The sequence below is a fragment of the Bacillus rossius genome (assembly GCF_032445375.1).
Source record: "Bacillus rossius redtenbacheri isolate Brsri chromosome 9 unlocalized genomic scaffold, Brsri_v3 Brsri_v3_scf9_2, whole genome shotgun sequence".
Lineage (NCBI taxonomy): Eukaryota > Metazoa > Arthropoda > Insecta > Phasmatodea > Bacillidae > Bacillus > Bacillus rossius.
In genome coordinates, this window is record NW_026962013.1 from 1,848,314 (window position 1) to 1,873,457 (window position 25,144).

General features: G+C 38.4%; 1 protein-coding gene across 1 annotated transcript; it reads left to right on the forward strand.

Moving 5' to 3' along the window:
* Positions 1-2,473: 2,473 nt before the first annotated feature.
* On the forward strand, positions 2,474-23,430 carry LOC134542915 (leukocyte elastase inhibitor-like). Its single transcript, XM_063387501.1, has 8 exons — positions 2,474-2,569; positions 8,016-8,122; positions 10,960-11,136; positions 11,733-11,946; positions 14,786-15,000; positions 17,984-18,169; positions 20,805-20,943; positions 23,040-23,430. The coding sequence occupies exons 1-8, from the start codon at positions 2,560-2,562 to the stop codon at positions 23,177-23,179; spliced, it is 1,188 nt and encodes a 395-aa protein (XP_063243571.1). The 5' UTR covers positions 2,474-2,559; the 3' UTR covers positions 23,180-23,430.
* Positions 23,431-25,144: the final 1,714 nt, after the last annotated feature.

The following is a 25,144-nucleotide window of genomic DNA, read 5'->3' on the forward strand; positions in this document are numbered from 1 at the left end:
TTCACACATACCTGTACGTTCTTAAAGTACAAACACTGGAAAAAAAAACTTTTGGACGGAGGACATTCATATGCTTCTGTTACATCAGATATATATCTTGAGAAATAATAATGAAATGTAATATATCTTCAGTATGGTGTTCTATTATACTAGTACAGGAAGGGCTTGTTCTTAAGTATAGAATATGATACCACAGGTAAAATATATACTGTAGTAGGTATGTTCTAAATCTAGAATAAGCATGGCCATAGCATAAAATACGTTACCAGAAAGCTAGTTTAATACACAAACATATTTTGTGCAAAACAAGCATTAGAATACTCCCCAACTAAAACCCCCATATAATCATGCTAGTCACATAATAATGCAGATATGGTAATGACATAAATGTGCCATGTTAATGTCATCATTAATGTGATAATGATATTGTGATACATACTTGTCCCGAAAGTGAAATTGGTAAAAGTTCCGTAAAACATATTCAAATTCATCCCTTGATCCAGAAGGCATGATCTTGTATACATTGTTCCTGTGGTACATTTTGCTTGATTAGTTTTGATTTGGTACATTGAAAGAACATGGGCATACTAACTTGTGTTATTACAATTTATATGTGAATGTAAAACAGATACAAAAGAAATTATTTCACAACACCTGAGATAATTTGTTTGTCTTGTGATGTTCTAGTATTTGTTATGTCCATACTCTTTCGACGTAACAAATTAAAACAGCAAGCATCTTGTACCACAAAACCAAGGGATCAATTTGGACACGTGATACGATAAAATTACGTCAACCTAGGCTAAACTTTAAAACCTGTAGAGAGAAAATATGAACTAAATGATGATACATATCTCTTAATTTACACGCAAATCTGAAAGTTAGTTAAAGTTCAGTATAGCATATCCAAGTTTTTCACTTGATCCCGAGGTACATGATGCTTGCTGTTTTAATTTAGTGCGTTGAAAGATCCTGAACATAACGAATACTTGTAATATAACAGTGAATAATAATCTTAAGATTATTACTAAATATGCACTTTATTTCTATGAATTAAACACTTAACCTCACAATTATTATTAATAAGTGTTTTTGATATCCACCAACATGGCCGTGCTGTTATGAAAATAAAAACAAAGTCACGAAGTTGGCCGAAGGTGAAGTCTTCGGGCATGTTCGGGTTTGTCCTCAACCCTTTGTGAAAAGTAGGCTTCCCCCAAGGTTGTGTGTCTATATTTACTGATTTTATTGCAACTGTCTCGTCATTGTCAGCCCAGTGTGTTCGGTAGTGCTGTAGGTGTTTTTCTCAATAAAATAATTTCCTCTGTGCTGTCTAGCTGATTTGAACTAGTTATCCCTGCATTGGTGTACTTTATATGACAATCAGTGTTATCTAACAATGGCATACGTCCTTGAAATTATTTTAATCAATATTCTCTGTTGCAAGAATCGTACAAAAAATGAATAGGTCATCTTGTAGATGGTCATCTGCTATCTAGGTTTTCCCAAGACCCCATCTTCTTTTCCTATCGTCCTGTATCTCTGACTAAGCATAACTTAGTGCACAACTTTTCTCGACCTTAATACCGACTGGCACCCAAATATTATCTTTAAAGACATTCCCCAATGCCCAGCTATCATGAGAATTTCTTTCAAATTCGTTCACCCAATACTGGTACCTCGAGATACAACTGCAATAGTACCTACTGTCCATTGATGCTACTTTAGTGTCAGAAAATTTGTTCTTAAGTGTTGTCTGCTTTAATGAAAACCGCTTTTAATACTATGCGCTATAAAAAAATGTTACACTTTAAAAACTGTTGAAACCAATATGGCGTTTCATATTTCCTCTACTCTCTATTTAACTATGTGGAATTTTAGTTTCAAATTAAGCATACCAATTTTGTACCATACTTTACTACAAATACGCCTCTAGTAATCCCACTAATATTATAAATGTGAAAGTTTGGATGGATGGATGGATGGATGGATGGATGTTTGTTACTCATCACGCCAAAACCGCTGAACGGATCTGGATGAAATTTGGCCTACAGCGAGGTCATAACCTGGATTAACACATAGACCACATATTTATATGAAATTCTATCCCTAAGGGAGTGAAAAAGTTATAATTTCATTTTATAACAGAAAAAATCATAGGTTAAAGACATACAAATAGTGAGTGAGTTATATTTATCTATGTCTGCCACACGATAATACACATATAAGGTGTTTAGTAGCTCATCGTTACGCATTTCACTCCGGCGTTGTCCACCTTGTGTGTATTTAGTGCTGGTCTTGGGCGAAAGCTGATAACCATAAAAAAAATTCAATTATAAATATCACCGGTCTGTATGAATTGACGAAAGAACTGGCTAGCTAACAGTAGCGACATCTGTGGTGTCGAGTTGTGCACACGCGAGGTAATTGAGCTGCCACTAAACACCACCCTCGCGCGAGGCAGACCAGTCGGCCTTGGAGCGCCCGCCCGTCCCCGGCGCCTTTATAACCGCGGCCATCTTGCTTCAGCCTGCAGACGTCGCCTCCGCGAGTCCCGAGATGCTTCAAGGTAACTACCTCATCACCCGGTCATTCCTGCCAGCCTTCCGTCTGATAGCGTGCTACGATAATTAGTTCCACGATTAACTCCTTGACTGAAAATAAAGTCAATAAATAATCTGTGTAGGCTGCGACGGGACACACCCGCTAGTTGTTAGCGTGAATACGTCGTAGGAATGGAAAGGTAAAAAAAAAAAAAAAAAAAAACGGTAGTAACAATCAACTGTTTAAAAATTCAATATCGTGTTATTTCTGTTGCTCTCTCAATATAGTATGCCCATAAAAGACTTTCCCAGTTATAAATTTTAATAGTATCAACTGTAAGTGTTGTAGAGTGTTTGTTCAAGACCACAATCAAAGAGTAATTCAAACAGTTTTAGATAAGCAGAAAGCGTGAAAGAAAAAAAAAAGGCTCTTTCTCCAATTAGTAGAGGGTGAACATTAAAAACTTTATTTGGCAGCAGGATGGAGCCCCACCCTATTGGAATATCGTTGTACGAGAGTGGTTGAACGTCGAATTGGATTGGTCGTAGTGGTCGAGACGACCACTCTGGCCTTCATGTCCACTTACATAACGTCATGAGATTTTTTGCCCCCTTCTAGGCTTTATAAAATATCGCATCTGCGTTCCGCCGCTAGCTAATAATTTGCCAGAGTTGAGGCACAGAGTTGAAGAGGCTATTGCTTCCATTACTCGGGACGTATTAACCAAAGTGTGCGAATAATGGAACTCTTAGGTTGGATGTGTGCTGCATGGCTAAAGGTGCACATATTTAACATTTATAAGAAAAAAAATATTTTTTTCCCCTTCAATTTGATGCGTGATTTGTTGTAAATAGTCTAAAATTAAACTGTTATAATGTACCATTGAAACTGGGACATTATTTTACGGAGATCCTGTGTACTAGACCGCGGCTGAACGCTATCAGTTAAGACTAGTGCTATCCCGGGCGAAGTCCGCCATCTTAGCTTTCTTCCCTCTTTGTTCGGCGCGTGTGAGTGACGCCTTTCGGAACCACCACATGCTGTTCTTCCCTCTAATCGACATTTCCTGCGATTCCGATTGTATGAACTGTACCACATGTCTCGACGTTGTACTTTTTTACCCCCAATTATTCATAATTTCATCTCAGATTTTATCTCGTAAACCTTTTAAAACTTTTAAAGCTATTTTCTGCCCAAAAATGAATTCCTGTTGGTTTTACGCGTGTGTCCCAAGTCTGCTCTCACACTAGATGAGTCACCCGGAGTTGAACCTTAGAGAAACTTGCTTATTAGTCATGGAAAATATACACAAACTGTTTATAATGGCCTCGAGCAATGTCTCTGATGGGCCGGCGAGTGCGTCAGCGAGTCAGGGCCGGCGAAAAGGGAGGGGAAATACAAATGTTAGTATTTAACGATATTCCCCCCCCCCCCCCCTCATTAATTACAACATTGAACCTAGCTTAAAGTCAAAGTTAAGTCTTATGTTAAAGTTCTCATAAGTAATGTGGAGTGGTATAAAAATGAATTCTCATTTAGCGGTCATTGATAAATTACATTACTATTACAGTAAGTATAATTAATAGGTAGATGGGTGATAACACTTCATGATCACATTAATATTTAAATTTAAATTTTATTATTAATTAATGACGTTTTAATTTCATATTTTCATCGTCTTTGGTTATACAATGAATTATAGTTATAATTTTTTTTTTAAATTGATACGTGAGATAGTGTTTTTCTTATCGATAGTGAGTTTTTATGAGTGTGTGTGAATTTTTTTTCTTATCCACGGTGTACCGGTAATTTGAATTTTCAGAGGGGCAGCGAATGTGACTGGTGAATAGGGTGGCAGGCCTGGTTTCGGCGACCCTGCTTCCAGGGGGAAGCCTACGATGTACATTCTGTATTGCACAGACCCGAATACTCAGGTTGGCAAGCCTTCTTTCTACAGCCAAACGCCCGATCGTGCATCTTCGGTTTTTTTTTTGTTCATTGTAAATGAATAAAAATAAAATTCATGATAACTAATGGTCAATTAGGTTAGGTTAGCTACATTATAAATACTTTAAAACATTGTGGACGGTTGATTATGGTTAGGATAGCTACATTAAAGATACTGTGAAATCATGTAAACAAAAAAGCGAGCATGAACTTCGGGGAACTTCGGGTTTGGCTCTCTCGTCTGTGAAAAGATGGCTTGCCAACGTGAGTATTCGGGTCTGTGCAATACAGAACATCTGTACATCGTAGGCTTCCCGCTTTCAGGCATTCTGACTTGGGGCCAAGAACAGGCAAGGTCTTCATCTTCCCAACAGACCCTCGGTAGCTGTGATTACCAAGGCGCTTCACGCTCTAGCGGCGAGACAAACACAACTCAGAAGCGTTTGCAAGTGTCTCGGAGTCTTTATTAATCCACGAGATATTGTCCTCTAAGGTATTTAGATACGTAACAGTGCCGTACAACACACTATGACATCAATTTTTAATTCACACGAGAATTGTTTGATTACTGTTTCATGACTACTTGTCTTCAGGCTCAATATTATATATATATATATATATATATATATATATATATATATATATATATATTTGAAAGTAGCGCCTACAATAAGTACTTAAATGTATGAATATGAAAATTGCGTTATAGAACTCGTAATGTTATCGGTCATACAGATTCAGTTATCAGTATTTCCATAAAATGATAGAGAAAACATACGAAGTTTAAACTGAATTGTTACATGTCATCTTGGATCTATTTCAAACGAACTTTTAATAGAGGAAAATTATTATTACATGACAAGGAATGGCTAAGGACTAATTTAGAAGTAAATTTAGCTCTGCAACGATTCATGCGACTAACTAACGTCAACCAGAAATTTATATATATATATATATATATATATATATATATATATATATACCTATATATATATATAATTTTTAAAATTGGAACGCAGTTATCTACGTCGTGCTCAGCCGAAAAATGTTATACAACATTGTTTCACAGAATAAATTTGGCTGATATCTAAAATGCCAGATTACAAGTATTGGCACTTTCTTAAATGACGTTTTCACGTTGTTCTGTGACGCAGGCAAGTCTTGGCAACGGACGGTACAAGATAAGTGCCTCTCTGTGCGTCATTTGGGAACAGATTACAAGTGCCGCCACTTAACGAAACATGCAACAGTGTTGGCGACACCCGAACTGGTTTTTGCTCTTCTCTACACGAGCGGGAAGAAAATAATACACATTGAAGTTAGCCAGATGTTGTTTACGGGCTGTTACGACACTGGAAAAGTCTCTAGCATAGCCATCTGTATAAGACGTGTTGGATGAGAGGATGGAAGGGTTCTGCAGTTATTTGTATGTTGATGGAATTGGCCAATCAGAATCGCGCTAAACGAAAACTCATCTTTGAATATTTTTTCCTAACCTAAATTAAAACAAAGTGTATTTGGGAGGGGTCTGGGTTAGGGATATACTCTAAGTGTGTCTCAGGCCGAAGCCCATGCGCTCTAAGCATGCAGGGTTTAAGCTAAGCGGGAAAGGGAGCATGCATCATGTGCTAGGAGGGGATTGGCCAGCCATGGCAGCAATTGGTGCCATGACTAACTCCCCTCACTGACTATTATAGACTAAAAACTAGATAAGTTGGGCCCAGATAAAACCTGCATAGACACAGGGAAAACCCTGGGCACTTAAATGCGGGATGCAAATTCATGCATTAATAACGTGCAGGTTGGCTACAGGAATAGAAGGATGGCTCAGGAATAACAGTTGGAAGAGTAGAAAATAAATACTAAGCAAGGGCGGGCACTTAGACATTTTTTGTCCCCATTGGGGTTTTTGGGCATTACTGGTTTATAGGGGGTGACTATCGTTGTTTCCCGCCAGGCTGCCAGCCAGCCAAATCTTTGAAATGGCGGGAACATAGGAGATTAAAAAGATTATGATCATATGAGTTTATTATATACTAATTTATGTGTAAAAAGCGAATTATGTGTTTAACTTTAAAAAATCGCATAACGTATAATTATTAATAATGCGACGTGTATTTATGTAGCTTAAAATTTCAATTACTTTAAAAGTTATGTTATGCATGAAATTCAGTGCACGCTTAAATTTTCTATCCAGCCTCATGACGCATTATTTAAATTATAACGTAAGTTTAAAATGAAAATTTTGAGCAGGAATAGAGATAAAAAACAATTAAAAACATATTTGAGGTTGTATGTCAAACTTTATCAAATTGTGAAAAAAAAAAGAAAGAAAAAGAAACATTGGAAGCTGCACTGCGTCCCAGATAATACCCTCAAACTTTAATGTGAAATATAGTTGGAGACCAAAATTTGGCAGCGTGACAGGATCTTTAGCGATCGTTGGCAATGCGAAAATTAAATAAAAAAAATAGAGATTACCAATCGGATGATAAACCATCCCGCAATTATTGATAAAAGAAAGCTTAATCCTCAACCTCACTAACTGTAGTTGCCTACAACCTCTGCCGTTTCCGAAGCAATATCAGAGAGACTGCTCGCAGCTAGTGAATTCACATTCGCGTACAAAGTAATTTCGTCCAGTACAGCTGAGTCTCTATAGCTACAAAAAAAAAAAAACTCGCATCGAAAAACAACTCGGACGACCTTGGCCTAAGTCACGGAGAGACGCCATCACGTAGATGATTCAGAGAAAAGGAACAAAGCGAGACCTACAGCCTCTGAGAACACAGTTTTCCAATCCAAGCGATTCGGCGTCCTGGCCACGAAAATGAGAATTATCAAGCCTCCCCCCTTTTTTTATTTACGCCATCTTAATGCAAAAATTAATTCACCGAGTTATGGGACAGTTATCATACTGAACTCATTTCCGTTAATGTCAATGACGAATACTTTATATTTTCTAACCGGCATAGCTTAGCTTGAAAAACACACACATTGAGTGAGTTATGAATTTGGTAAACCACAAATATGGTTTCTCATTACGTGTTTGAAATTGTTTTGAATTTTTTGAATTATCTACAGAATGTAAAGAGATTATTGATGGAAACGAAGAGATATAACAAACCTGAGATAAGCTAATAGGGAAAAATATGCATTGCAGGCGGTGTTCCTACAAGCATCTTCATGAATTTAGAATCAGTTATTTACGTTCGCTTACATTAAAATAAAGAAATATTACACTTAAAGATTGAAAATGGATATTTGACGCATATATAAACCTACAAATATGTTATTTCTAAAACCCATAAAATACAACAAAATGTATTATATATTAGGTCAAAATTTACCTAGGCTAGACAAAAATGTTTAGTTAGGCTACGTTACAAATATTTACAGACTTTTAAGTAGTTCCTGATGATATATTATTGCACATTGACTCATTAATTTATATTTAATATAATTTATGTAACTATTAACTATTGAATTTAACAATGAACATATATATGTTATTTTCGGTGAAGATATTTTGGCGGTGTCCCTACTGTCGGTGTGGGGTTCAACTCTGGCCGAAGTCAATCCTGACAATCAACATGAGGCCGTAACTGCATTCTCTCTGGACCTCTTCAAGGTGAGTAGCGAGTGTCACTGCATTCTCTCTGAACCTCTTCAAGGTGAGTAGTGAGTGTCACTGCATTCTCTCTGGACCTCTTCAAGGTGAGTAGTGAGTGCCACTGCATTCTCTCTGGACATCTTCAAGGTGAGTCGTGAGTGTCACTGCATTCTCTCTGGACCTCTTCAAGGTGAGTGGTGAGTGCCACTGCATTCTCTCCGGACCTCTTCAAGGTGAGTAGTGAGTGCCACTGCATTCTCTCTGGACATCTTCAAGGTGAGTAGTGAGTGCCACTGCATTCTCTCTGGAAATCTTCAAGGTGAGTAGTGAGTTACAATGCATTCTCTCCGGACCTCTTCAAGGTGAGTAGTGAGTGCCACTGCATTCTCTCCGGACCTCTTCAAGGTGAGTAGTGAGTGCCACTGCATTCTCTCTGGACCTCTTCAAGGTGAGTAGTGAGTGTCACTGCATTCTCTCTGGACCTCTTCAAGGTGAGTAGTGAGTGCCACTGCATTCTCTCCGGACCTCTTCAAGGTGAGTGGTGAGTGCCACTGCATTCTCTCTGAACCTCTTCAAGGTGAGTAGTGAGTGTCACTGCATTCTCTCTGGACCTCTTCAAGGTGAGTCGTGAGTGTCACTGCATTCTCTCCGGACCTCTTCAAGGTGAGTGGTGAGTGCCACTGCATTCTCTCTGAACCTCTTCAAGGTGAGTAGTGAGTGTCACTGCATTCTCTCTGAACCTCTTCAAGGTGAGTAGTGAGTGTCACTGCATTCTCTCTGGACCTCTTCAAGGTGAGTAGTGAGTGCCACTGCATTCTCTCTGGACATCTTCAAGGTGAGTCGTGAGTGTCACTGCATTCTCTCTGGACCTCTTCAAGGTGAGTGGTGAGTGCCACTGCATTCTCTCCGGACCTCTTCAAGGTGAGTAGTGAGTGCCACTGCATTCTCTCTGGACATCTTCAAGGTGAGTAGTGAGTGCCACTGCATTCTCTCTGGAAATCTTCAAGGTGAGTAGTGAGTTACAATGCATTCTCTCCGGACCTCTTCAAGGTGAGTAGTGAGTGCCACTGCATTCTCTCCGGACCTCTTCAAGGTGAGTAGTGAGTGCCACTGCATTCTCTCTGGACATCTTCAAGGTGAGTCGTGAGTGTCACTGCATTCTCTCTGGACCTCTTCAAGGTGAGTGGTGAGTGCCACTGCATTCTCTCCGGACCTCTTCAAGGTGAGTAGTGAGTGCCACTGCATTCTCTCTGGACCTCTTCAAGGTGAGTAGTGAGTGCCACTGCATTCTCTCTGGACCTCTTCAAGGTGAGTAGTGAGTGCCACTGCATTCTCTCTGGACCTCTTCAAGGTGAGTAGTGAGTGCCACTGCATTCTCTCTGGACCTCTTCAAGGTGAGTAGTGAGTGCCACTGCATTCTCTCTGGACCTCTTCAAGGTGAGTAGTGAGTGCCACTGCATTCTCTCTGGACCTCTTCAAGGTGAGTAGTGAGTTACAATGCATTCTCTCTGGACCTCTTCAAGGTGAGTGGTGAGTGTCACTGCATTCTCTCTGGACCTCTTCAAGGTGAGTGGTGAGTGCCACTGCATTCTCTCCGGACCTCTTCAAGGTGAGTAGTGAGTGCCACTGCATTCTCTCTGGACCTCTTCAAGGTGAGTAGTGAGTGCCACTGCATTCTCTCTGGACCTCTTCAAGGTGAGTAGTGAGTGTCACTGTCTAGACATATTCATAGCGAGTCCCTGCACACGTTGTCTTGTTACTGTTGACTGAACCACCTGTCACAGTGCTATGACGCAGGAACTGACACTCGACAGAAAACGTGTTCACTCTAGTAGTTATCGCCCAGTCGGGTGGCAGCTTCATGAGGAAATAAGTGCCTCCTTTTTTTTAGATTTTGTAAATAAAACTGTAAATGTTCGTTCGCTCAAAATCTAAAATCTCAGGAAGTTCTTCACCGATTGCTTTGAAATTTTGACACTGAGTCGCGTTCGAATACGCACGTGTTTGTTAAATACCTATGTTACACCTGTGACAGGTAGAAAGATTAATAAAATAAAGATAGTTAAAAATATATATTATTAATATCTTCATTGTTATAGAGTGACATGTAGAGATGGATATAATTATACATAGAAGAGAGATATAAAGATATATAGATATAGAGAGATAGAGTATATATGTGTAGGTAGAGATAGAGAGAAATAGAGATATATACTTGTACATAGAGCGATAGATATAGAGAATGAGAGAGAGATGGAGATATGCTTTGTACTATATGTGTTCCAACTTAAAACAAATTACAAAAAAAAATCGATTGAGGCATTACAACGCATGCCGGCCATAAGCTAGTGTTTTATAAAATAATGTTTATGTTTGGAAATTGGATTTTAAATTAGTTTTTTTTTGTTTGTACAGAAAAGGAAAATAACAATTAAAGTGTTAGCATGATTTTTAATTTCCCAACTAATAAACCGTCTCACTTAACACGACGCATGTCCAGCAACACCTCAGAGGATTCTAGACAATGTTCACCTTTCGCAGTGGCGTAGCCAGGATTTGTGTATGGGGGTGTTAAGCATGCGGCCCCTCCCCGTATTAAAGCGGAGGGTCCGGGAAAAATTTGGATTTTAAGGTGTAAAATAGTGCTATTTTAGCAGTTTTCGATACTTAAATTTAAATATAGTAATGGTAAAATCTTATTAATTTGATAATGAAATTTGTTTGAGTGATGAATAAGAAATTAATTAAAGATTTGGTGCTAAGGGGGGGGGGGGGGGTTGAATCCCATGAAACCCCCCCTCCCCCCTGGCTCACCCCTGCACCTGTGAGCGAACCAGCTGCCATCACGTGTCCAGGAGCTGGCGAGGGGAGAGGCCAGGAACATGGTAGTGTCTCCAGTGAGCGTGTCTGCAGTGTTGGCAATGCTGGCGCAAGGAGCCAGGGGTACCACCGCACGGGCGCTGGAGACAGCTCTGCAACTGGACTCCAGCCAGGCCAAGGAAGTGTACGGCGGACTGGCCCAGCACTATCAGGTTGGTATCGGCGTCTCTGCTGTAAGATAACCTTTTCTTGAATCAATTTCCAGTCGAACATATTTCTTTTATAGCATTTAAATGCTGAATTAATTTCATCACTGTCATTGTTTTGTATAACATCTACCTAAGATGGATATAGTTGAGTTTTGGAAATGTGTAGGAATAATTTTGATGAAATAGCTTTTAAAATCATAATATTCACAAAAAAAATTAAAATAATGAGCTATAGTGATTTAAGTTCAGGCTACCCATGTCTAAATATATTATTACATATGAAATGTAGTACAGTTTTTGAGATAAACTTGATTTAAGGATTCCTATTTTATTTATATAAACATTTATAAAATCTTTTTGAATAAGTTATAAAAATTCTAGATAACTATTTTTTCTACTTAAAGAAATATTTATTAAGTATTTAAAACAATATAATAATTTATCTTAAATATAAGCCATCTTAAAACAATTTTATTAGTAACAAAGTTTCAGTATTAGCTGATAAAGTTGAGAATAATATAGCATGAAAACACATGTTTATTTGGTTCGTTGTGTTTCACTGTAGTATGTTCCGTATGTGCTTTTATTTTGCATCGAAGGACTTTTCATCCACGAACACAACACTGGAGTTCGCAAACCGGTTGTTCCTGAAGCGAAGCTTCTCATTGGACCCTGCATTCAAGAGCACACTGGTTGAAATGTTTCTGTCTGGCGTGGACCTGGTCGACTTCGGAAACAAAGAAGCTACAGACATCGTCAACGACTGGGTTTCGAAGACGACACACGGAAAAATTAAGACCCTCGTGGACGAAGGTACAATGCTTACACTATTTGTCATCCATGCATCTCTGTAGTAACTGTATGTAAAACTGAAAGGCTTTTTTTTAAATGGCTGTATAGCTGATTATACCCCGGTTATTTCAAACCAAGCTTGCCAAAATTCTCGAATACATTATTGAGAAATTATTACATAAACAAACTTAAAACTTGAAATAAAAAAAAGTATCACGAGAAAGAACAGAGTAATTTCAAGAAATCGACATTCACTATTATTTTTCATTGACATAATTATATAGTGGAGATTGCAGGAACTTGATTTTGTAATTAGACTAGCATCATGAAAATAACTGACCTTAAATATAATAATTAACGTTTTATTTGAAAATTTCTTAATTTGTATGTCTGTTTTAACAAACCCAACTTTACAATATTAATCGATAGAAAACTTGTTATGTTACAAAAATTGACGAAACAAAAATTTGGCGCATGTCGATTCATATCGCTAGGCCTATCCCTTAATATATTTGTCTGTGGACAAGAACTTGTAACCGTGTAACTAAACATACATACAAAAAAAAAACAGTTTTAATGCCAGCCCAACATAATCAGTGAAAAATTATCTTTCTGGCCGGTTTGTAAAAACAATATTAATATGCGTAATTAATTACGCTTTAGGAAATATAGGTGTCCACTTTTGTCTTCAGAAAGTTTAACAACGAAATTTACACTAACTAATCATAGAACTAGCCTATCCCAAGGCGGGACGCTAACGAACATTCTCGGAAATAGACGTCACGTACGCAGAACCGTCACATCACAGAACATTGTTGAAGAGAGAGGTACACAAAACTCAGTGCTTGAAAATACAGTCTTAAAATTATTCATGCAATGGGGAATTTTGATTTTAATACAATTTCTTTGACCATTGCAGTTTTGCACTGTTTGTCATGGAAACAATTCATTAATGTAAAATAAGAAATAAAAATGAAAAAAAAAACATAAACCTACAGAAAAACCAGCCTAAATAGCTGATGTCAAACAGATGAACCCAACTGTAAACCTAAACAAGTACGTATTATTTACGACACAACGACAGTCTGTGTCATAGGCGTACCCAGGGGGGGGGGGGGTGTTCAAACCCCCCCCCCTCCCGAAAAGTCTTGGCTACCCTTCCCGTCTCAACGGCAACTCTAGAGAGGACATTTTCTTAAGAAGAATAAAATCCTATCTGCGGAACACCATATCTCAGGACAGACTGAATGGATTTGCCTTAGCCTTACTGAATGTCCATTACAACATCCGCATCGACCCGGAGAATGAAGTTACTCAATATGCAAAAAAAAAAAAAAAAAAAAAAACTGTAAAAAGTTTGTAAGCTTAAAAAAGTTTATTATAAACAATTATTTTTTAGTGTTTATGGAGTTTTTCTTAAAAAAATTAGAAGGCCCCCCCCCCCCAAAAAAAAAATATCTGGAAGAACCCCCCCCCCCTCCGAAAAAAAATCCTGGGTACGCCTATGGTCTGTGTGCGTTCCTGACGACAGGAACAGATGCCAGTTCCCGAAACGTCGCAACTGTTTTGTCATGGGAAACCTTCTGTGTTCGTCGGGGTTGTCGTGTTGCCCATACAATTTGTTTATCTTCATCGTTGTCGTCGTATATTCTCTGCGTTGTCCAGGTTTTTTTTTGTCTCAATTTTCTTTTATTGTTGAAAATTTCTGTACCTGTTATTATTTTCATGACTAAATTTCTTCCACGGAAATTTTCATTTTCTGACATTTAAGTTTGAATGTGTAAGTCTGTGCTGTCGTCACAGTTGTCCATTATACCGATTTAGGTTCAAAGTTGGGTTTACCTGTTTGAACATCAGCTGATTTTGGCTATTTGTTTCCGTGGGTTCATGTTTTCATTTTGATAATTTTTTTTTTACGTGATAACGTCTTATAAATCGATGAACGAAAAAGCACGACTCATTGTCACGTTCCGCCCGAGCCGAGCGTGCAAGAACCGGCCAACCACCATGCGAGAAAATCTTCTATAATATCAAACAGGTTAAGGCGGGCTTTTTAAGAGCAGCAATTTGATTTATTAGTCCAATTTCGTCATTTAAAACTAACAATTTATTGACATCGATTTGATTTCAGTTTATTTCTACAACTAATTGTTTGTGATTATATTTGAACTAATTATTTAAACTAAATTTGCAAAAACTGTAAATAATATTTGAAAATTAAAAAGTATGCAATTTTTCATCAATGTTTTCTGATGACGTTGGCACGTAAAATTATCGTCCGTAAACCAACTTTACAGTAAACTTTTTTTTGCATTTATGAAATTTTTTCCCTTGGAAATCAGTGCACAACTACAATGTTGTACTTAAATTGAAAATACACCACAACAATGCTTCATCTGCGAGCAAGAATTCGTGCGTCGCTGCGAAAGCTGTGTTGTTGCCGTCACCGAGTGTTCAGCAGGGTGAGTGTCGTATCGTGTGGTCACCCCTCTCGGATGAAAAGGGGGGGGGGGGGGGGGGGTTTATCGACGAGTCATGGTAGGTTACCCCTACCTAACGATTTTTCCCCTAAACGGCAGGACATCTGCGAAACGTTCAAGTCAAGAGGGTTGTATAACACCCAGGTATTGACAACTCATATAGCTACAAGAGAATAGCTGGTGACCACGGCTACCTAAAGTGCCAAGTTTACATTTTTTGTGTCATCTGAAAAACTTGTTCTAATAAAAAAAAGTGTATTACACCAAACTGTTTAAGTTTGTTCGCGAGTAAACCTAACCCATTTCTCCCTCGGCATCCCTTGAAGAGCTGCTGCAGGAGAGGTAACAGACGGCGGGTCTGATGAGCTGCGTGGCCGCAGGTCTGCCCCCGGAGACAGTGCTGCTGCTCGCCAACGCCGTGTACTTCCAAAGTCCCTGGGAGCAGCCGTTCCCCGAGCACCGCTCGTTCGACCGGGGGTTCTTCGTGGGCCCCGAGCAACAGGTGCAGGTGCCGTTCATGATAGACGAGCGCTTCCACGCCACCACCTCCAGCAACGACAAGCTGAAGGCCAGATACGTCCTCCTGCCGTTCCAGGTATACGCTCCGCCAATCAACTTGAAGTGAAAACTTCTTTAGCCACGTTGAGCGATTTTTGGTAGGGGCAAAACTTATGGGTATGGACCGGAAAAATTCGCGGATTCAATGACCTCTAGGATAGCCTTCATTATCCTCTACACTTCTCAAGTAAACACGCGTGTTCATTGGTTACTAAATTGTGAGGCGTCTCCACTTGTGATTCGAAGCTTCTTTGGTCGATAGTCTCTCACTGGCCCATAGAGAGCTCCAGTTAAACTGCGATCCAATAGCAGAACAAAGCAGAATTGTACGCATGTTTGAATTTCAGCCTATCACGAAAAGAATCCGCGTATTTTTCCGGTCTCTACTTATGGGTTCGCGTCACCGACATGCTAGTGACGTGTTGCGCCAGACTGGCGAATCGCAGCGGCCTGTGTACGTGTATACGCTTATATACACTAATACATTGTATATACTCGACTGTATCATGTGCGTGGTGGACTCTTTTTTTGGATGGGTAAGACCTTGTGAGTTCGCATCACCAACATGGCTGTAGTACGTAGCAGTAAGTGAAGTTAATTTTACCACGTGAATACATGACCTAGGTCTGATATCATTGGTAAGTCATAGCTAGGTAATGAATTTTTACGTAATTTTAACGTAATTTTTACATACCACTGACATCTGTTGTGACTAAAAAATGGTGTAAAGATAAATGATATCATGCTGACATCGTACTGATATAATACCAAAATAGTTTTCTTACGTACGTTTGACGTAGAAATGATGTCATATTACACATTTAAAAACAAAGTTTTAAGTTTTCTCTTCTGTTGACAATCCCCATTACTGGCTATTTTTTTAAACTTTTTTAAGTAAAACCTCTTTGTTAATCAGTTATCGATTACAACTAAAGAAATAATAATTTTAAAAAATTTAAAAGCAGTCACGAGGACTGCCGACAGAAGTGATAACTTAAAACTATAAACAAACAGTTGTTATTTTTGGATATAGTACAAATTAATTGTTCGATCTTAAATCAAAACTTGTAAATAAAATAAAAATTATTAAAATTAATAATAGAATTAAGAAAATACAAATATAATTTAAAATAAGATATACTAACTTTGTAAAATATAATTGTGTAACATAAGAATAATGTTTGTAATAAATAAATATAGTTAAAAAAAACTAAAGAAACATGCTTTTAAAGATTATCAAACTAAAAAGTAAAAAATAATTTTAAAATTAAATTTATGACAATAGTATATAAGCAATACTAGTATAAATGAGAAAAAAGCTTGAGGCGCTTTGTGCCATATTTTTTGAATATTAAGCGCCCCATGCTTTTTTCTCATTTATACTAGTATTGCTTATATACTATTGTCATAAATTTAATTTTAAAATTATTTTTTACTTTTTAGTTTGATAATCTTTAAAAGCATGTTTCTTTAGTTTTTTTAACTATATTTATTTTTAACTTTTTAGTTTGATATTCTTTAAAAGCATGTTTTTTAGTTTGTTAAACTATATTTATTTTTAACTTTTTAGTTTGATATTCTTTAAAAGCATGTTTTTTTTTAGTTTTTTAAACTATATTTATGTATAATTATCATAGGGAAATGAGTTACCGACACTACCTATTACCATCTGAGATAACTATTTGGAGTTGCAACGTCACAAAGAAATGGTAAAGTCTCTACGAATCATTTGCAGTTAGATGTATGGATATAATATTAGAATTTACCGGGGAAAAAAAAACATTTTTTTTTTTCGGCGTGGCCGGGAGTAGTACCCACGATCTTTGAATCCGAAAGCTGACGTCACAGAAGTCGCGCGCCTTAGACCGCTCGGCTAACGAACGTAAAGAAATGGGTGGGACATTTTACTGTGATGAGGCACTCACTCTTAGTCGAAAGAGTTACAGACGGACAGACAGAGTTACAGACGGACAGACAAACATACAGGTGAAGCTAATATAAAGCATGTAAAATCAGAGACTTTTTCACAAATTTTACGAAAAAAAAATTATCACACAACAAATTTGTTTTATCACTGTAGTAAAATAACTCCTAAATTACTATAAAATACGCATTGCGTAGTAATTGTAGGTATTAAAAAATAAATAATGATTTTCTTAATTTTAGGTTATATTGCTACAAAAACTCCGTTTTCTTCGTTATTCAAACTATTTATCTATATGAGAATATTAATATATTTTATACTCACTTTTTACTGCACAGTAATCGTATACGTAAGATTTAAAATAAAAATTGAACAAAAAAACACAATTTGAACAGATAAAGTGTTATCGTTAACACGTCACGTGACCATGTAGATGACGACTTACATGAATTTACTCCCTATCCAAACCTTCCCATAGAAGTTTTCACTTCAAAAATATGCTGCCCACTGCGAACGGAGAGTTGCTTTGTGACGACTTCGTTCACGGTAAATAATGTTTTCTCCTATATTTCTCCTCCTTGTATCCCGCTTTGCTAGCCGCCGTATTGGGAATTTAGAAAACTTACTCGAAAAAGGGCGTTGGACGCGTGCATAGTTTGCCGTGATTCATACATCAGATGTTTAATTCTTTATCCCATTCCCCATAGTGATAATTGGACATAAAATGAAGAAAAAAAGAGGGTTGTCTGTAAAGTCGGTTTACGGACGATGATTTTACGTGATAACGTCATAAGAAAACATTGATGAAAAATTGCATACTTTTTAATTTTCAAATATTATTTACAGTTGTTACGATTTTTAATTTAAATAATTTGTTTAAATACAATCAAAAACAATTAGTTAAAAAGCACGCCTTAACCTGTTTGATATTATAGAAGATTTTCTCGCACGGTGGTTGGCCGATTCATGCACGCTCGGCTTAGGCAGAACGTGACAATTTTTCGTGCGTGCAGCCGGCGGTCATCGATTTTTAAGACGTTATCACGTCAAAAAAATTTAATGAAGATAATGTAATGTTGTTGTTTACCAATTGCAGGGCAAGCGGTTATCGCTGCTGGTGGTTCTGCCCAATGAGAAGACAGGACTGGCGGACCTGACCAATGAGCTCACAGTTGCAGACGTGTCTGAGATGATCGCCACTGACACCACGCGAGGTCTGAGGCTGCTGCTCCCGCGGTTCAAGCTGGAGTCGAAGCACGAACTCTTGGAAAACCTTCAACAGGCAAGGAACACGACTCTAAGCTCATCCACGGCTCGGGATAGTCAGAGTTGGACTCGGACTAGGCAGGACTCCGGTTCGCATCCCGGCGTGGATGCCTGACTTCAGCTCCCTCGAGTTTCAGAAAGATCTCAGGGTATATTATGGGTAGAGACCTGCAAAATTTGCGGATTCATTCGGTGATAGGCTAGAATTCAAACACATATACCTCTTAGATAATTTTGCTATTGGCTTACTGTTCATCTGGACGAATCTCAAACAATTATAAACCCTCAACCAAAGAAGGATCGAATCACAGACAAACCAGCTGAGACGACCTACAAGTCGGCAGCCAATGAACTTGCGTTATTTGCCAGAGTGTACAGGGGTATGTGCAGTCTATCCTGAAGGCCATCGAAACCGCGAATTTTGCAGGTCTCTTATTATGGAATGTTTCTCTGAAGACGGCGATGCCTGGGTCGGGTGGAATCCGTGTAACTGTCTCCGATCACGTCGCTACAGGTTTTACAAATACACACACACACACACACACACACACACACACACATATATATATATATATATAACTATGGACTTAGAAGGAGCTTCCAAAAGAGTGAATTTATAAAATAATAAAGCACACTCGCATGTCCACCTAGTCAAGGCTTAGTGAGGCGGGATGGTAAGAGTGACTTTCGCTGGCACAACTAGCGTGGTATCGCCTCTGTGTGCAAAATCTTCTCTTCGTGCGGAGGACAACTATGAGATCTGAGCAGCAACAATAACTGAGTAATGAAGATGAAAATGTCATGTGATTCCCTTGGGCGCTTCAAGCATCTGTACAGTGTATTTATTCAAAAATTATTTTCTGAAAACACGCGTTTTATCAAATTTTTTTACGCTCATTAAAAAATAAAGTTTGAAAACGAAGTACGGAAACTGAATTACTCATCCGCCCAGTGTTTTTTTTTTTTTGTAAACGCCCACCACTCGGATATCTTGAGCAGTTTCCAAAGCGCGTGGTTTCTGCTGCAGCTCTGCACGCCATGCATGCTTGTGTCTAGGTGGGCGGCTGGGTCCTGGGTCCCTCAACAAAGGGATCCTTCACACGGACATGTTTGTTTCAGCGCCGACCAGTATTTGCTTGTGAAACAAACATAATTAAATCCAAAACCTGTTGACTCAGGGGCGAGAGTTTCTGATCAATGAGTTCCTGATTGCCAGGGGAAGGCATATTTCGCGAAAAAAAAAACTGAATACCTATTAGACTGCAACAATGTATATCCACATCAGGTGTTTCTTCCTTGTGATTGGCGGTCGTCTGCGAGAGAAGTTGTTGCCTTATTTGACCGAGCCACTCAGGACGCGTTTACTTCCGAACTGAATTACTGTGATTGGTGTTCTGACAGCAGACGTGCACCTGAAATAAACTCACCCAATCACTGAACACAGACGATGCTACAGTGTTTTAATTTTCAGCTAGTCTCGGAATCTTTTCGCGAAATATGCATGCCCCTACTGATTGTATTCCCGGTAGGGCTGGAAATTTCTCACGTGGAAAATTACCTTCCCGGGGAAGAAACTAAGTGCAGTGTTGTCCCTTCACCGTAATAGTGCAAGAGTCACTGGATAACCTTTCTGTATAACCACCTCGCCTGGACTCACCATGGTTCTCCGCAGTGATGACTGGAGGTCCAGAATAGATCTTTGGCCCCTTCGATCCAGCATCGCTATTGTTTATTCATCTGTTCATGTACGAATAGTTATATTTTAAACTAGCTAATCCCAGGCATGCGTTGCTATGCCTCTTTGATTTTTTTTTGTTATTTGTTAGAAGTAGGTACTCATAGGTATAGATACAATCTCTCTATCTCTCTATCCCTCTCTATTTCTCTTTATATGTCCCTCTATAAAAATCACTATATTTATATATAAATATTTCTATACCTCTCTACCTCTCTCCATAGATCGTTCTATCTCCACCGAGAAAAAGGTTTGTTTGAATCAAACAAATATTTGTTTATATATGGCGAAACAAATATTTACTTGGTGGAACAAAATATTTTGTTAGCTTAGCCAAAATCGGTAAGAAACAACAATTATTTGTTACAACTAACCAAATATACATTTGAGTTGACAACAACATTTTTTTGGGTCGACAGAATCTTTCCTACTACAAAATATTTGTTTGAATTAACAAAATATATTTATTTCGCCACATACAAACACATATTTTGTTGAGGCAAACAAACCTTTCTCTCAGTGTCCCTATATACATCTATTCATATCACTACATATCTTTCTATCTCACACTCTATATCTCCCTATATATCTGTTTATCTACATCTCTATATCTATCTCTCTCTATGTGTATATCTTCTCTATATTTTTATATTTAAAAAACTGAAAATGATCACACAAACATTCATTTATTTATATATTTTTACGTATCTTAATTTTTATCTATCCTTATACCTGTCACAGATGCAACAGAATGAACAGAATGCAACGACGTGTCAAAATTTCAAGGACAATCGGTGAAGTACTTTCGGAGATTTAATATTTTGAACGTAGGAACATTAACCGTTGTATTTACACAGTGTAGCTGCATGAATACTGCTGCTGAAGGGAATGTGCTCTTGCACCGTCGCTGCCGCAGCTGGGACTACAGCAGCTGTCCGCCCTGCCAGACCTCAGCGGGATATCTGCTGGCGGCGAGGCCCTCAGAGTCTCCAGGGTGCTGCAGAAGGCCTCCATCCAGATCGACGAGAACGGCGGAGTCGCGGCAGCAGCCACAGGTACAGTAGTCACAGGTACAGCAGTCACAGGTACTGTAGTCACTGGTGCAGCAGTCACAGGTTCAAAAGTATCAGGTGCAGCAGTCACAGGTGAGGCAGTCACAGGTACAGTAGTCACAAGTACTGTAGTCACAGAGACAGCAGTCACAGGTACAGTAGTCACAGAGACAGCAGTCACAGGTGCAGCAGTCACAGGTTCAAAAGTATCGGGTGCAGCAGTCACAGGTGAGACAGTCACAGGTACAGTAGTCACAAGTACTGTAGTCACAGAGACAGAAGTCACAGGTACAGTAGTCACTGGTTCAAAAGTCTCAGGTGCAGCAGTCACAGGTTCAAAAGTATCAGGTGCAGCAGTCACAGGTGAGGCAGTCACAGGTACAGTAGTCACAAGTACTGTAGTCACAGAGACAGAAGTCACAGGTACAGTAGTCACTGGTTCAAAAGTCTCAGGTGCAGCAGTCACAGGTTCAAAAGTATCAGGTGCAGCAGTCACAGGTGAGGCAATCACAGGTAAAGTAGTCATAAGTACTGTAGTCACAGAGACAGCAGTCACAGGTACAGTAGTCACTGGTTCAAAAGTCTCAGGTGCAGCAGTCACAGGTTCAAAAGTATCAGGTGCAGCAGTCACAGGTGAGGCAGTCACAGGTACAGTAGTCACAAGTACTGTAGTCACAGAGACAGCAGTCACAGGTACAGTAGTCACTGGTGCAGCAGTCATACAGGAAGAACACCCAATTGAAAGGAAACTTAAAGAATCAACATTTATTGCCAGCAATAGCAATATTATCAGTCAACAAAGCATTGAATTAAAAAAAATAATAGGATGCCTTTAATTTAAAAAGGAAACAAAATTTACTACAGAACTCAATTGCAAACCAACAACCCTCACAGCAATACATCAGCCAATAATATCACCCCTCTTGTCCGCGGCCAGTCAGGATAGTCCTCTCCCGCCATTGGCTGAGCAAGGAGATGAGCTCTAACACATACAAACCTATAATTTTCCAGTGTTCAAAATCAGTCTGTTTGTGCCCGATGACGGGGACAGAGGTCAGTTCCCGAAACGTCCGAACTGTGGTCACTGGAAACCTTCGGTGTTCATCAATGCTATCGTCGTTGTGCTGTCCATAATACTTGTTTTATTTCATCGTTGGTTCCGTTTGTCCGACATCACCTGATTCAGCCTTGTCTTCTATGAATTTTTTATCTTCATATTTTTTTTATTTTCTTAATTTTTCCTTTACAAACAGTGCAAAACTGCAATGGCGTATGTCCAAAAAAACTTCATTAAATCACAATTCCCCATTGCATGAATAATTTAAAGAAACGTAACAGTAAATAAAGACAAAAACCGACCCTGAACAACACAGTGACAGACAGACGAACACAACGACGGCAGCTCAGGCGGACGCAGTAGGTTTGCTATGACAGAACAGTTGCGTCGTTTCGGGAGCTGAGATCTGTTCCTGATCTCATCAGGCACAAGAATACATATGGCGAATTCTCTGAACTGTTTATGCATTGGCTGATTTAGGCTTGTCTCTTCTTTGTTTGCGTAAACATATTATTGTTCATTACTGAATGTCCAAAAATATTTTTTGACGTGATAACGTCTTATAAATCGATGAACGCCGGCTGCTCGCACGGAAAAAGCATGACTCTTTGTCACGTTCCACCTGAGCCGAGCGTGCAAGAACCGGCCCAACCACCGTGCGAGAAAATCTTCTATAATATCAAACAGGTTAAGGCGGGCTTTTTAAAAGCAGCAATTTAAATTTTTTTGATTTATTTGTCAAATTTCTTCATTTCAAATTAACAATTTATTGAGATTGATTTGATTTCAGTTTATTTCTATAACTAATTGTTCGTGATTATATTTAAACAAATTATCTAAAAATAATTTGCAAAAATTGTAAATAATATTTGAAAATTAAAAAGTATCCAAATTTTCATCAATGTTTTCTTATGACGTTATCACGTAAAATTATTGTCCGTAAACCGACTTTACAGACAACCCCTCCCTTTTTTTAATCAATCTTACCCGTAGCAAGCATCCTTCAAAAAACCTATGTACAATTTGGTTATGTCTATTGCAGGACTGGTAGCAGTACCAGCAAGCGCTCCTGTGCTGGACTCGTTCGTGGCCGACCACCCTTTCCTGGCGATGATCGTGGACCACGAGATGAAGATACCGCTCTTCATCAGCGCAGTCGTCGATCCTTCGAGGACTCAGTGAAGCTGAAGAGAGCCTTCAGGATCGAGGATCACCCAATCCTTCACAGCGCAGTTCCACACTGATCTACCACTAGCCAGTATCAATCAGCTGATAGTGAATGAATGATATATAGTCCTTTGAAACTGTAGGCTTTTTATTTGTAACATACGCATGAGCACAATTTTTAATAGTTAACGTTTTCCAATTCCTTCACAAATAAAAAAAAAACTGTAATTTTTTAGAGCAAATAAAAAATAAAACTTTGAAAAAAATTTTAATGTTATTTCTTTGTTCCGTATGCATATTTTGTAATCTATCCATACAGGGAAAAGAGTCTTTTTCCTTATTGCGTTACTGCAATGAGAAAACCGGTTGTTAGAAGGAGAGTAAATTTCTTATTAATATTCTTCTAACATATTTATAGCTTTCAAAATATTATACAATATCTGCCATAATCGTTACACAGATATAGTGGTCCAACTGGAACAACGTTCGTATTTTTTTTAAAGAAAATTCTGTAGATCCATGTAGCGTTCATTAAAAAGTTTTACATATTTTACATTAACTGACTGCAGGTTTTTCAATAAATTCCGCAACTAAACACACGCCTTGAATAAAATAACAAGTGAATAAAAAAACACAACTTAACTTTTTCCAAAAGTGTAAACTTCAAATAGAATTCTTGTGAAAAAATACATAAGATTATTCGTTTCCAAAATTATAGAAAAAACTATAAGTAATGGTGTCAGGCCTGTTTAAGGTTAGGTGCACGAGGTGTGGTAGTGCGGGTACTGTAAGTGTGACACAGGCTTCCACATCACTGGCCTTTTGACCTCTGTGCGCAAGCATGCAGTCATTACGTCAATACGCTCCTCTGTGGAGATAACAGTTGTGACCGCGAATTCTGATAGCGGAATATTAAAGCGGAGGTTCCCAGAAATCGTTTATAGCTAAAAAAAATACGCGGTAAGTTTTTTCACTCTTAGAAAAATAAACATTCCGAGGACGAAAGAAATATTAAGTTACTTGTGTAAGTGAGTGTACAGACCAAATAAATACAAATTAATAATAAAAACTCACTAAAGATATACAGGTTGTATGGTGGTGTACTATATATGTGTTTGAAACTCACGAGTGTCACACATCCACGTAGGTAACCACGGTTGGGATCATAGTCAAAAGGAATCTTCAGATTGATGCCTGTGCCATTTTAAAATTGTCTACAACGCGCCACTAGAACTATTTGCCTGAGTCACAAACTAAATCAAATGCAGGAGTTTCCAAGTTCAGGTTTACAAATGCAGATTTTTTTATTAAAGTCACGAAATAAATGTTTTATATTATTAACAATGGTTTTATTTCCTTTTTTACAATAGCAGAATTAAATTACAAAAAAAACATCCATAAAAAACAAAGCATAATGGGGGATGGGAATGCCACGAGCTATATCAACTCGTCCATCAGGTTGTGGCGAGTTATGTTAACAATGACATGGTAATCGTGCGTGAACATGAGTGGACGTCTCCACATGTCTCCACGCTACGTCACTGATGACGTCTGGGCCTATTTAAAGTTAAGGAATTTAACTATCGAGTAATTTATTAGTGAACTGCATTTGCATGTGCGGAAAATCAGGAGCTGTGAGATGTGGATTTTCTTAACGGAATTTTGCGCCAAAAGATAGACAGCTAGGATTTATTATGCCACATATACTTTTATTAAATTTTACGAATTTTGGTTAGGCCTCGTTTATAATATTAATGGGAAACCAATTTTTTTATACCAAGTAGCTTGGCTTCTGGGTTGTAGTTCGGTCGACCGAAACGTCGGTGAAATATTCGCCGAGGACGCTGCTACAACCAAGAAGCCAAGCTACTTCAGACAATGGCCGTGAAAGCCTGCGAACATTTTTTTATTTAAAGTTTATATGAATACAGGCTTGGAGCGGTCTTATTTTATCGTGCCTTATTTTGAGTATTTGGGTTG